At 34.2% G+C, this 15,148-nt stretch overlaps 1 protein-coding gene across 1 annotated transcript; it reads left to right on the top strand.

Annotated features, from left to right (window-relative positions):
- The first annotated feature begins 13,674 nt into the window (after positions 1-13,674).
- On the top strand, positions 13,675-14,091 carry LOC142327923 (uncharacterized). Its single transcript, XM_075371297.1, has one exon. It carries the CDS (start codon positions 13,675-13,677, stop codon positions 14,089-14,091), a length of 417 nt encoding a protein of 138 aa, XP_075227412.1.
- Positions 14,092-15,148: the final 1,057 nt, after the last annotated feature.

The raw sequence follows: 15,148 nt of genomic DNA, 5'->3' as shown, positions 1-15,148 counted from the left end.
AAAAAAAAACAAAAAAAATCAGAATAGTAATTAAAATAAAAGGAAATCATCCAACCATGTTAGGGAGTTTCAAATAGACCATATGTATAACTAGAGAATAATAATAATAATGCATAGTAATGATAAAAGAGATTTCATGATTAGGTTGTAATTCAGATTAGTAGCACTATTGGAATAATAATTGCAACTTCAAATTGTAATAGTAGGATCAATATAATGTACCATACGGCACATCAAATGACATTAAAATCTCATTATTTATAAACAATGTATCGTTTAGCCTACTGTAGCGCGGCTACACTAAATCTACCAAAATATCAATAAAATTCAATTAAAATCATAATTTTTATGCAAAATAAGAGTAATGTAAAGAAATAAAAAATATAAAATAACCCGCATTCGTGCATTTTTTTATTGATGTATTTATTAAGAAAAAAAGTTTTTGCGTACAGTATGAAATGAATGTATTGTAGTGTGTGGAGAAAAATTTCACATCAGACCAGGATTCTACATTCGGATGAAACGCCGAGACGCTATCACTCACGCGAACAGCTTCAATCTGATAATAAAGTCAATCATCCAAAAGGTATTTAATTTTTAAATCCTCCTATAAGTACGATCGTTTTGGCTACAACGAAATTTTGTTATTTGGGAAGTAGAATTACTAAAGATGGAGCGATATAAAATGCCGAATAGCACAAGCTAAACGAGCTATCAGTAACAAATATAATTTGTATACATCAAAAATTAATTTAAATGTCAGGAAAAGATTTTTGAAAGTGTATGTTTGGAGTGTCGCTTTATATGGAAGTGAAACTTGGACGATCGGAGTATCTGAGAAGAAAAGATTAGAAGCTTTTGAAATGCGGTGCTATAGGAGAATGTTAAAAATCAGACGGGTTGATAAAGTGACAAATGAAGAGGTATTGCGGCAAATAGATGAAGAAAGAAGCGTTTGGAAAAATATAGTTAAAAGAAGAGACAGACTTATAGGCCACATACTAAGGCATCCTGGAATAGTCGCTTTAATATTGGAAGGACAGGTAGAAGGGAAAAATTGTGTAGGCAGACCACGTTTGGAATATGTAAAACAAATTGTTAAGGATGTAGGATGTAGAGAGTATACTGAAATGAAACGACTAACACTAGATAGGGAAGCTTGGAGAGCTGCATCAAACCAGTCAAATGACTGAAGACAAAAAAAAATTATTGTATGGAAGACATTTAAACCAAAAAGGATGTAGGCAAGTGATAATATGAGACATAGTTCCTTTTTTCAAAATTAGCAAGACTTAGCTAGAAATCGAATCTGAAAATCATTCAGTCATTTTTAGTATTCCGCCATTAGGGCGGGTCCTATCACGGCTGCCGCTCTCCACCTAGTGCTAGCCAGTCCTGCCACAATGTCCTAGCCAGTTCCTTTTCCTATATTCAATCACATTTAGCGTTTTCCTGTTATCTCCGATTCTCCGAAAAATTGTGTAGGCAGGCCACGTTTGCAATATGTAAAACAAATTGTTAGGGTTTTAGGATGTAGAGGGTATACTAAAATGAAACGACTAGCACTAGATAGGGAATCCAGTGTTCCTCGCTCATCGAATTCATTTTATCTTCACATTGTTTCTACACTTCTGACATCTTAGACGTTGTGTTGTGCCTCACAACACGTCGTTTTATCTTTGACCATACCATCTGGACTGGATTTAAATCAAGATCATCAGATGGAAGCCACAGAACTTGATGCCTACTTCTTTCCGACAATTCGTCAAATTGGTATTGCTTCCTGTTTACTTTTGTTCTGCCAATTAGTTCATACAACTGAAAGGAAAATGGAATATGATGTTTCTGTAGCCAAACAGTCATGTCTTGTTTCTTGCTTGATGACAATCGAAATTTCGGAGAGAGTATTATGCTACGGAGCATTATAACTACTGTAGACTCAGGAAGAAGGTTAGGAACTAGTTTCTACATTACTGCTATTATGGTAATCGCTACTTTTTAATTTGGCTGTCCATGTTAACACTGCGTTTGGGATAAGGCCCATTTCACCTCCGGCTGAATTATAAAGCCTTCAGCTTTATGTACTGGTAAATGAAGCCTTTTCTAAATCAACGTTTCTTTTAAAATATTTCTAAAAGAAACGTTTTGGTAAATGAATGTTTCTTTTTCTTTTTCGGGGTGATGAACGAACATTCTGGTCTCTCGGATCGAAGAAGTTCTATTTTTTCTTTACTTAGGCTCTGAACCTGAGTCCTGGAAATTCCACAGGCGGCTGCAGTTCTCTCTTCAAACTCTTGTGTAGCAATTAAATGTTTGTCAAAATTTTCCTATTGCAAAAGATGCTTTCTTCATGAAATCATACACGTTGTTTACAATTTCGGCGTCTGTATTCAAAGTTTTTTACCTTTTACAACAGACTTAAATTCAGCAATAACTATTCGCACGTGAACGAACTATTTAAAAAAGTTTGAACCGTAAACCACGATAGAAACGTTTTACAACACACGAAACACGCCAAAAAATTCGTACCGAGGCGAACCACCGAACTGAATTTTATATACATGGAAAAGCAAAATAGAACCAAAAATAAAGTAAAATAAAAATAGTTGTTTTGTATTTGAAGCATGATGTCACTTTCTTAATACTGTACATTTTTATGCTACTAAGAAACGACTATCATGATGTGCTATTGTTTCAGAGTATAGCAGTATACGCGCGGGCTGATCATCCAAGCTCGCCGTTACGTGGCGGCTACTGGTTATGTTTTAAAATGGTCAACAATCGAAATACTTGGAAGGACCTCACGTAAATCTGAATTAACTCATAAAAGATGATATAAATATCTAAAAAAATATGGCACAGGCAAGAATCCACACGAAAAGCTAAGAATGAAGAGAAGTAAATTAGTTTCCCATCGCGTTTTTTACTTAGTTAAATGCATGATTCCATATAAGAAAGCTAAGCTCATCGAAATGCTGGTGATATTCAGTCTTATAAGTGACACCTACGTTTCGTTTATCATAGTGACTGGCTTTATTGTGAACATCATTACTTTCAAAAAAGGCAATCTTAAATTGGTGTCTTTTGCAATTCTGGTCCTTTACATATGTCGCATCTGTAAGAAATTTCCGGGCCTGATAGCGTAAATGAACCTCTTCTGCAGTGAAAAATTGCATTATATTTAAGATCACGGGTAATCGATTTGATTGAAACTGGCAGCTGCTTCTCTGGTAAAGGAGGTACCAGAACCATTGAGACGGCTAAAAGAGAGTTTAAAAGAGAGGGTGTACACTGGTTTAACAAATTTACCTAATAATATTATATAGTAAAAGTAAAATAACTTTTAAAAAATTTAATTGAGAAATGGATACAGTTATATATAAATCGTCAATAAACTTTTTTACCGGTATTAATATTAAAAGTGGTTTATCATGTGAAACTTCATAAAAAAAATTCTGTAAATAATCATTATTATTGTAAAATTTAACTAAAAAGCTCTTTGCTGAAAATGTAGTAGAACGATAATAGCAATACTAAACACAATAAATATTAATTAAAATGAATATAAAATTTCATTCCCTTAAAAAACGTTAAAAAAAAATTAATAAAAACAATTCACTTATATTTTCGTTATTATTCCCATTTGTCTAATGATAATAAAACTGTTTCGTTTGACTTTCATTTTGAATTCAACTAATACATATAAAAAAGTACTTAAAATATTTTGTTTAATTAAAATTTTATATTGAAGATATAATAAGGATAATTGTTAATAAAATTTAAATATTTCTTTATTACATAAAATTAATTTTCTGAAAAATAAGATAAAAAGGCCAAAAAAAAGGTGATATAAAATAAATTAAAAAACCAGTAACATGTCGAGGCTTTACCCTCGACATGGTGCTACTTTGGAAAGAAATTAAACATAAAAATATTGTAACGAGTAGAGAAGCTTCCAGAAAGAGAGAGAAAAAATTAAGAAGAGATCTATAATATAGAGATCTATATAGAAGAAAAGATCTAGAAAAGAAAAGAGAGTTCTAAAAAAGAACTTATAGAAAAGCTTATTATTAATTCAATATTAATTTCCATTAGTTACAGTAAAGTTTTTAAAATTTAATCTCTATTAAATTAATTTTTGTATTTGATTTTATTTTCTATTTTGTACCTTATAAATTATTTAAGAGTAATAAATTGTATTTATAAGAAATTTTTAATGTGTATTCTCTCACTATCCTTGTCGAACCGCGGGCACGCGACCTGGTGTCAGAAAAGAGATACTGAGAATGCTAGGGTTAGTCAACGGTAGTTTAAGGTTTATATATGTGAATACTAGATCGTGGATACCGGTGTTCTTTGGTGGTTGGGTTTCAATTAATCACACATCTCAGGAATGGTCGAACTGAGAATGTACAAGACTACACTTCATTTACACTCATACATATCATCCTCTGAAGAATTATCTAAACGGTAGTTGCCGGAGGCTAAACAGGAAAAAGAAAGAAAGAAAAGGTTTATATATATATTTTTAATTATTAATAATAATAATAGTAGTAGTAGCTAATTAGCTACTGGTAATTTTATCTGCTTGCTTACAGATTGATTTACTTTTTATGTTATTCATTTTGCAAATATGGTTTATTGTTAAATTTTTAATAACAGAAATTGGTTATAAGGTTTTTTCTATTTCTTTTTTTTGTATTTATAAGTGTAATTTATTACAAAAAATACATTACTGCGTTATTAACCCAAATGAATGTAACTATAAAAAAATGTGAATAAACTAATAGAGAATATGAATGAAAATATGAATAAAATCAATAAAAATACATTACTGCGTTATTAACCCAAATGAATGTAAGTATAAAAAAATGTGAATAAACTAATAGAGAATATGAATGAAAATATGAATAAAATCAATAAAAAAAAAAAAAATTAATCATATCTCATATCGAGAATAAATTAGGTATTAGGTATTAGGAGAGTAAATTATACAGAAAAAATGGATAATCATATATCTCATATCGAGAATAAATTAGGTATTAGGTGATAGGTATTAGGTATTAGGTATTAGGAGAGTAAATTATACAGAACTTATAGGTGAAGTAGAAAGTGTTATATCTGATTTAAACGACTTTAAACAATTTTAATAAGCTAGGGATCGGTTAGCTCAGGTCGAACAATTAGTTAATAGTAACCTACGAACTAAGGTAAATAAAGTAATGAAAGTTAGCCATAAGGACATTGTAGGGCAACGGAAATAGCCCATAGCTACTTCCGAATTGTGAATTGTGTGTCAACAGTTACAGGACCAAGAATTATGCGTACACATGGGACGTGCTACAGAGGTGAAGCCACCCAAGTTTGACCGAAGTACGTCGTGGGTTGTGGTCAAGCGCCAGAGGCGATATCCAGTCGTAACGGTTGGATAGCACCGGAGAAGGCTACTTTTCTGTACACCGTTCTTTAGGGCCAAGCAACACAAGTTCTTCAGGAAGAACAGCTATTACGTCGTCATCGAAGGACAAGAAGATCGCTACGGACAGCACAATCTGGCAGCTATCTACAGATGTGAGCTATGACGACGAATCCAGAGAAGACCAACGGGATGCTGCAGGACCGTTATCGACCACCATTATGGAGCAGCTAGCACAACAGGCTTTAGTTGGGCTGCCACTGGCGTACATCCAGGAGGCAGCACATTCGTTCATCGACGGGCTACGGGTCGCCGAAATCAAGAGGGACCTTCTTCTCTGGTCAGCTAAGTCGGTTAACGATGCCCTTATTCAGGCCCTACTGCGAAAACAATTGCAACGGGAGAATGAAAAATGCCTGCTACAAAACCAAACAACAAGGGTCGACTAGTCTGTTAAAACTGTGGCAAAACGGGTCATTTAAAAATTGACCGCAAGAGGAAATCTGCAAGGAAATAAAGAAACGCTGATCAATGGATAAATGCTTATGGATAAAAGCTTAGCAATGGAGGAGCTTACCAGTACAATCATCAGTCTTACCTTACCAAGTCTTGTTAACGTCTCATCGATAAGAAGAGTATCCGAAAACTTGATCGTAGAGGTTGTAGTAAATGATCGTGTTTACCAGATAACCGTAGACACGGGAGCATCAATTCCGTCGCTAGACCAGACTTCAATTATAAATAAAATAATTTAAATGTTAGCAAGTAAATTCTAAATAATTCTTAGAAATAATTAATAAAAATTTCAGAATTATATAGAAGGATTTTATTAATGGTTGATAATTAATATACGCGTGTGATATTAAAAAAAGTTGTTCTGTTGTACTGAACATTTTACCGTACAAACATATACACAGTTAATGATCTGGTTTTTATCGGTAAGTAAATTGAGAGAGGTTAAAAGCTGTTATGTACAGTAACTCCCAAACATTTATTAGAAGAAACAACCATCATAGCGTAATGCAAAAAATTACCACTATGGACTTTATTACACCGGGAGTAACTTGGTCCCTTCACTCGTTAGCCATTTGTATATAGTACCAGTAATTAATATGTACGAGGAATATCTCTAAAGTAAAGACCGCTGGGAAATTTCTCTCCTTAAGGTTGGCGAACCTGTGTCGTTCATAGTCACGCTAGTAATGTTACACACTGCATAGTTGTCAGTAAGTTGTCGCGATGTAATATCTTTGATTACGTGTGAGTGGAGTCATAAATTTTTTAAATCATCAAAACGTTAAGCCGGCTGAAATCCATAGGCAGTTGGTTGCTGTGTACGGCGATAAAGTAATAAATGAAATCCGTCCGAAAACGTGTCATCCTCAATCACCATCTAGACCAGAAAAGGCCAAACCACAGGCATTTGCAAGCAAACTGATGGCCACAGTCTTTTGGGATCGATTTGGCATACTGCTGATCGATTTCAAGCTACGTGGAACGACTATAAATGCAGAAGCCTACCGCGAAACTCTTTCGGGCACGCGCCATTCTAAATCGGTGACGTAAGCGGCTGACCGACGGCGTCGTCCTTTCTTTCTTTCTTTTTCCTGTTTTAGCCTCCGGTAACTACTATTTAGATCATACTTCAGAGGATGATTGAGGATGATATGTATGAGTGTGAATGAAGTGTAGTCTTGTACATTCTCAGTTCGACCATTCCTGAGATGTGTGGTTAATTGAAACCCAACCACCAAAGAACACCGGTATCCACGATCTAGTATTCAAGTCCGTGTAAAAATAGCTGGCTTTACTAGGACTTGAACGCTGGAACTATCGACTTCCAAATCGGCTGATTTGGGAAGACGCGTTCACCACTAGACCAACCCAGCGGGTCGACGGCGTCATCCTGCTGCACGATAATGCACGTCCACATGTTGCGGGCCAACACGTGATTTACTGACATTTGGATGGGAAATTTACGATCACCTGCCAAATAGTCCGGACCTAGCTCCTTCTGATTACCATTTTTTTGAGAATTTTTGAGCAGTAAGCAATTCGCGGGTGATAATGAACTTAAAATGCTGTTAATCAGTGGCTGATTGGAGAGGCGGCAGAAGAATACGATGAGTGTATATTGAAGCTGATGTATCGCTACGATAAATGTCTTAGTTCATGTGGCGATTATATAGAGAAGTAGTGTAAGATATATAGTTTGAGAAACAAAAAACATTTATACATTTTTCCAGAATAATTTTTTTACATTGAAAGAGTCTTTACTTTTGAGAACCTCTCGTACATACAATATCGCCTCTATACCATGGGGAGGAGATTAATATCAAAATTATCTCTTCATCGAATCTTGGACTTTAAAAGAACTTTCTAGATTTTTTACTATTTTTAGAAAAAGCAAGCCAATAATCATTATTTAGTAAATATTTCCATAGCAACGCGATTTACAATCCGACTTGTACCCGCTTTCATAGCTCTATTATCAGACGTAAATTAATAACGTAATATTGTTAGTGATTAATTAAAATGATTAATTATATTAAAATTACTTAGTGAATATTTATAACCACTCAATGCTACTATTAGACTATATTATTTAAATTTGCAATAAATAAGAACGTATATTGTACGATTAAATAGTCTGTGACGATAATAAAGTTTGCATGACTCAAATTTTATCACCCAAAACAAAGATAACGTTATTTGTTTCGTCAGCTACACGTTATCGTCTGCTGTCTATTCCGAGGTATGTAACTGGCAACTATTCTTCGAGAGCATAGCCGTTTTATAATACTTTCAGCTATACTTGGTTTTAATTAACGAAAGCAGTTTGCTATTTTCATTATAGTCAAGAATTTCATTACGAAAGTAATGTTGCCTTATTATTTTAAAGTAAATATTAAAATATAACGATCAGATAAATTTATAAATTAGATCAGACAACTTATTAAAAGTTTAAAATTACGTTATTTAACAATGATTTAAAGTATTAGAAGGCATCAAAAATATATAAATAAAATCTTAAAAATTAAATTCCTTTTCAGAATCAAATACCTTACTTTTATGGGATTTAAATACTTTTCTTTCTTTTTCCTGTTTAGCTTCCGGTAACTAACGTTCTTGTTTGTTCAAGACTACACTTATTTCTCGAACTTTCATTCTCGAACTGAGAATGTTCTCAGTTCGACCATTCCTGAGGTGTGTGGTTAATTGAAACCCAATCACCAAAGAACACCGGTATCCACGATCTAGTATTCAAATCCGTGTAAAAATAATTTGCTTTACTAGGACTTGAACGCTGGAACTCTCGCCTTCCAAAACAGCTGATTTGGGAAGACGCGTTCATCACTAGACCAACCCGATGGGTTCGGATTTGAATACTAGATCATGGATACCGGTATTCTTTTGGTGGTTGGGTTTTAATTAACCAAAAATTTTAGGAATGGTTGGCCTGAGATTGTACAAGACGACACTTTTTACTTTCATACAAATCATCCTCTGAAGTAATACCTTAGGATGTTTCTGGAGGCTAAACACTAAAAGAAAAGAATTAAATACCGGCTTCTATTGCTAGTAGTAACAGTATTAATAAAATTTACTTCAATAAAATAGCCATTATTAATTAAATTTTTCCTACTAAAGAGAAATGAAAATATAAATAATCTAAAATAAGCCGGCCAATGCTTGAACAACATTCTCGGCTTCACTCTTGTCAGATTTTTATTTCAAATAAGCTCATTTGCTCTTTAAATATTAATAACGTTATTATTTTTACTTAAAATCGATAAAATCAATTATGAAATTTAAATTAAAACGATTTTGGTATAGTATGAATTTAGTAAACGATTTTAGAAACCGATTTCTACAGTGATCCTAGAGGATATGACAATATTTCATTGGGTGGCAGAGAGCGCCGAATGTAATAATGTTTACCTCATGTAAAAATTAATAACCTGTTTTTTGGTTTTATTAGAAAATATAAAAAAAAAAAATAATTTCTAAACCTTTCACACCCCCCATTTTCGGACATTTCTTTATTCATTACATCACTATACACAGCTGCCAACTCTTTATGAATTCAGCCAGTTTAACGTTTTGATGGTTTAAAACAAGTATTTCACTGTCGGCGGCAACATCCTGTTTTCCTATTCATTTTATAACATAATAACTCACACGTAATCAAAGATACAACAACGCGACAACTTATAGACTGCAGTGCAGTGTGTACATTACTAGCGTGGCCATGAATGACAGGTTCGCCAACCTTAAGGAGAGAAATTTCCCAGCAGTCTTTACTTATGAATAGAAATTTACTGAACCAATTTCAAAGAATTTATGTTGAGCCATTCCGCAGGTATTATTAATCAGAATACAGCTCAACACAAATACTTACGTAAACATTCATCTTCCGGAAATTTCTATCGTATTATTTTTCGCATTTTGGAACAAGGAGTCGTGAAATTTTGATACTCGCAAGTAGATCCGACATCTAAATTTTGGACTGATCTGTATATTTTTCCTTCATTGGTGTAGTAAACCTCCTTCCTTCATAAGTATAGTAAAAATTTTTATTTCTTATCAATAATCACACATAAAAGACACTCAAAATGATTCAAGAGTATCGTATTGAAACTACATAAAAGTTTTTCCAACTAATTAGGGGAACAGTAATTTCCTGTATTGAACGGAGGGAAGATGTCATTTATCTATAAGAATATCTTCTAAATTGGCATATTGATATGCAATAATATAGAGTACTGAGAAACCGTTTCACTCTTGTAAGCCTGGCATAGGATGTTTGTTATTCTTGAGGATGTACTGATTTTAGGAGTTAATTTTTGCTGTAAGGTGGTCTACAATAGTTACAATTGGGAAGAGTGAGAAATTTAAGGCAAATATTTTTAAATTACCATCTAGTTATATAGTTACTACTCAAGCTATATTAATCTGAATATAGGAAACAATAAAAAAAAGTATCGGCAAGAAAAAACATAATATTTAAAGCAGATAACTAAAGATACTTAGATTATCAATAAAAAAAAAAATCCTTGAAGTATACTATAGAAAATTTCTAATACTGATCGTCTCATGAAAAGTCTTATGTGGACACCACATGAATTACTGGTAAGCCTATTAAATAAATTACATATTCACATTTTTTTAAAATAAGAAGTACATAATATTTTTTTTCATAATCAACTTCTGATATATTTTTTTTATTGTTATTATTGAATTATTATTTATCGTAATTTTTTTTATTAATAAATCAATATATTTAAATTAAAAAAAAAAGTTAAAATAAAAAAGGAGATGAATTATGATTCGAACCGGTACCTTCCCCTTGTAAGATCCAAATATTTAATTAATTAAAATTTAATTAAAATTTACTTCAGTGTGTTTTGAATCTTTTTTATTCTGGCAAACCATAATTCCGGTATTCTATGTTCTACCGTTTTCTTCTGGGTAGTATAATTCACCCGATTTTTATCTTCCGTTACAATATTGTAGAGGAAGTCATCTCCCTAGTCACAATAACATTTTAGAAGCTGCACACATTCCTTTCGTTGTGGTTTTTCTGTGAGTTTGCGTGAAATCCAACGCGAACAGATTTTACGGTAGCACAGTCGTGATATGTGTCCTAATAGTTTTTTCGGTATACCTGTCTGGGTAATGGTGTGGTGTGTGGTGTGTGATACGATTGTGTTTGGTAATTGATTCATCCACCTGTTTTTCGTACTTCTCATCAGTTATAGAAACTGGTTAACCTCTTCACTATTAACTGCTTTTAAACTGCGTTGAATTAAATATGAGATTGTAGCATCAGTCGTTCTGTCTGACGTTTTGTTCTACCGTTTCATTTCAGTGTGCAATAAATTTCTGCCACCCTTCTTAATATGGCCAGTTCCTTTTCATTTCAAAAGAAAACAATTATAAATAATTTATTCGTTAATTAATCTGTTTATAGATATATACATTCAAAATTAATATAATATAATGTACTTCTACCATATTTTGGTAGATAAAGAGGATTAATTATTAAAAGAAAAACCTGAGGTAACTTATTTATACAAACAGATAATCTGAAATTACATTCATTGTGAAGTTCTATTTCTTCAGTAATTTATTTCAATTTAAAATAATACAATTTTATAAATGAATACTAGCTATGAAAATACATTTCGAGATTTATAATTAGGTAATGTATTAAAAAATAAATCTTTCGTAATTGTAAAATGAAACGTAAAATAAATGTTAAAAATAAAAAAAAGAAGAAGGAAGAAATTACAAATGTTGGAAGTGATTAAGCAGCAACTCATGATTTAAATTGTCTGTTATGTTACTGGTGTTGTTAACAGGTTGTAGCCTAACAAAAACAGGTATTTTCTGAGTAATTAGGAGTCAAAATAACTGGTGATTTATTATACACCGTCTAGCTTACTGAAAATTTAGAAAGAAATTAAATTACTAAACGCACGCGTAACCTAGCATTATCTGTGAGGATTTGTTAGCTTACTTTATTAAATTATATAAACTACGGTGAAATGAAGTGTTAAAAAATAATTTCTCATGTGAATTTTATTAAAAATTCCTGTTAATCACATTAATTTTAAGCGGTTAAAATTAATGTGATTAACAGGAATTTTTAATAAACTTTGTTTAAGAGAAAAGAAAATTACGCTTTTATGTTCAAAGTGTCAAAGTAGCTACCGTAGACCTAATTTAGGTAATGCGATAAACATAAATGAAATAAATATTTGCATCCCTAATTACAGATAGAATTTAAAAAAAATTTTCAGTTACATGACATTCATTATTTTCGCTTTAAATTTCACCACAGTAAGTATTTTTTAGTTTCATGTAGATTATTTATAAAAGGATCTATATCCTTTAGATCGTTTTTTAATCACAAAAACTGTTACTAACGCCGCTCTGTCTCCGTGCAAAGTAAAAACATTTCTGACAATCACATTAAAGTTGTTTTAAAATCAGTCTTTGTTCAAGATATTTTTCAAAAGCTAAAAATACGCATACCATACTTCCACGTAGAATCCTTCAAGTTAACGTGGTATTTTAAAGAAAAATTCTGATATGGGCACTACATGATTTTCTTGTACGCTTAAAAAAAAATACATGTACACATTTTTAAAATGACGTAAAATTTTATTACACCAATAATTCTGATTTTTTTCATTCCCTTATAAAGAAAGGATCACGAAAAATGTCGGTTTTCTGATTTCAGAAATATTAATTTTGACCATCCCTGAATCCTTTTTGACTAGTTTTGGTTTGACGTCTGTATCCCGCATAACCTGAGAAGAGCACAATGGAAGCTATTTTGAGGGCTTTAAGGAAGATTATTCCTCAGGCTGGTAATTTAGTTTTTGTCGTCCCCAATAATAATATTGGAAACTATATGAAGAAATTAATATCTTATTTGCGGAGAGACGAGGAAGTAGCGGTTAAAGTGCTTACGATCCCAGTTGAACGTAAAGCTATACAAGGCAAGTCTGGACAAGCCCATATTAAAAAGTCGACACCACCGGCAGTTGACAGTCGTACTGTGGTTATCAAAGCAGCTGGAAAATCCTATTCTGATTTACTTAAAACGATGAAGTCTGCAGTAAGTAGTGAAGATGCAAAAGAGGTCATCTCCTTACGTAAGGGCAGGAATGAAGAACTCCACGTGAGAATTCAGGGAGCGCAGAAAGCTGCTGAGTTTACAAGTAACCTACGAGATAAGGCGGCAGATTTGCATGTTGACCTGCGTACAAGAGCGTGAAGGCGCACAATAGTTCACATCAGAGATGTAGAATATGACACCACTGAGACAGAAATTTTTGCTGCAATTACTGCAAGAGTAGGTACTGATGAGGACATCAAGATATCGTCAATTAAAAAAGGGTACGCCGAGACCCAAAATGTTACAGTTATCACCTTCTATAGGGCTGCCTGTAAGCTGGTGGAACAAAGGTTGAGGATTGGCTGGGTAAATTGTCGGGCATATATTAGGGAATCAGAGGAAAAGTGCTTTAGGTGCTGGAATACTGGACATCGTAAATATGAGTGCAAGGGCCCTGACAGAATGGATCTCTGCTTCAATTGTGGAGGCAGAGACCACAAGATTGCTGAATGCCGGGAGCATAGTAGCTGCCTGGACTGTAGGAGCCAAGAACACCGCACCGGAGGCTGGGGGTGCTCAAAACATTTAAATGCTTAGGGTGATAATGGTTAACGCAAACAGAAGCACCATGTCTCATGATTTGGTTAGTGAATTGGTCATAGAGCAGAGGGCTGATTTACTGATAATCACGGAGCCGAACAAGTACCTTGTTGCTAGATCAGGCTGGATGGTGGATACAAATGGTGACGTGGCAATTATGGATGTAAGTGGCAGGATAGCATGGAGATTGAGGTCCAGATCTGGAGACATGTTGGCGGTGGAGTCGGATTCAACACTAGCGATTGGTGCCTATGTGTCTCCAAACTGTGACATACATGAATTTACTAGAAGACTAGACATAACACAAGGAGTAGTAAATAACGCTAGGAAGAAAGTCATTATTCTAGGTGATTTCAATAGTAAAGCGATTGCAGCAGGGAGCGCATACACCAATCGCAGAGGTGAGATCCTTACGGATATGACGGGGGCAATTAGCTGTCATTGATGGCATTAGCTGTAAATGATGGCACCCCTACATATGAGGCGAGAGGACACTCGTCAGTCTTGGACTTAACAATCATAGACGATAGATGGAGTAGGGAACACTGGGACTGGCGAGTGTTACCACATGATGTGGCGAGTGACCATCATGCCACTATGATTACCATAAAAGGCTCAGACTATGTGACTAGAGAGAAAATGCCCTATAGTAGTAAATGCCCTACAGATCGAGATCATTTATCAACATAGAGAATCTGACACCAGTTGCCCTGACTAACGTTATAAGACAAGAAATGGGCAGACTAGCTCACAGAAGAGCCAATAGACACTCAGTGTATTGGTGGAATATGGAGATTGAAACACTGAGAGGGCTCCTACAATCGCGCAGAAGAAGGAAGCAGAGACTCAGAATGCGAGGCGAATGGAGGCATCTCTGGCTTATAAAGAGACCAGACGGGCCTTAAACAAAGCTATTCGTACGTCTAAGAAAAAACAATGGCACAGACTCTGCGAGGAGTTAGACGGAGACCCCTGGGGACAGGCATACAAAATAATCACTAAGCGATTTGGAAGGCGTCTGCCCGTATTAAATAATGAGCAGGTAGAACAACAATTTAATGAGCTATTCCCCGGTAGAGTAGAAACTGCAGAAAATGTTATAGATTGCGAACCCAGACGCTTCACGTTCTCTGAACTGCACTTGGCTGTAGCACAACTGGGTAATACGGAATTCCAGCGGCACTCCTTAAAGGGCTGATAAAGAGAATTCCTTATGAAATGCTTGATGTTGCCAGCCATGGATTAGAAAACAAGACATTTCCAGGAATCTGGAAGGAATCTAGGGTGGTGTTTATCCCAAAAGGCACAAATGAGAATGGAGAACCTTTATACAGACCATTGAGTCTTTTAAATACCATGGCGAATGTAGTGGAGAAGATGCTCGCTGGCCGAATCTTTAAGGAACTTGAGGAAGGAATAGGCATTAGTGGAAACCAGTTTGGATTCATGAATCACTCTCTTGTACATCGACAGTTGTTTTACCCTTGATGAGTATCGCCAGG

This window comes from Lycorma delicatula, chromosome 7 (assembly GCF_047948215.1).
Source record: "Lycorma delicatula isolate Av1 chromosome 7, ASM4794821v1, whole genome shotgun sequence".
NCBI classification, from domain to species: Eukaryota; Metazoa; Arthropoda; class Insecta; order Hemiptera; family Fulgoridae; genus Lycorma; species Lycorma delicatula.
This window is presented reverse-complemented; position numbering and strand designations above follow the sequence as displayed.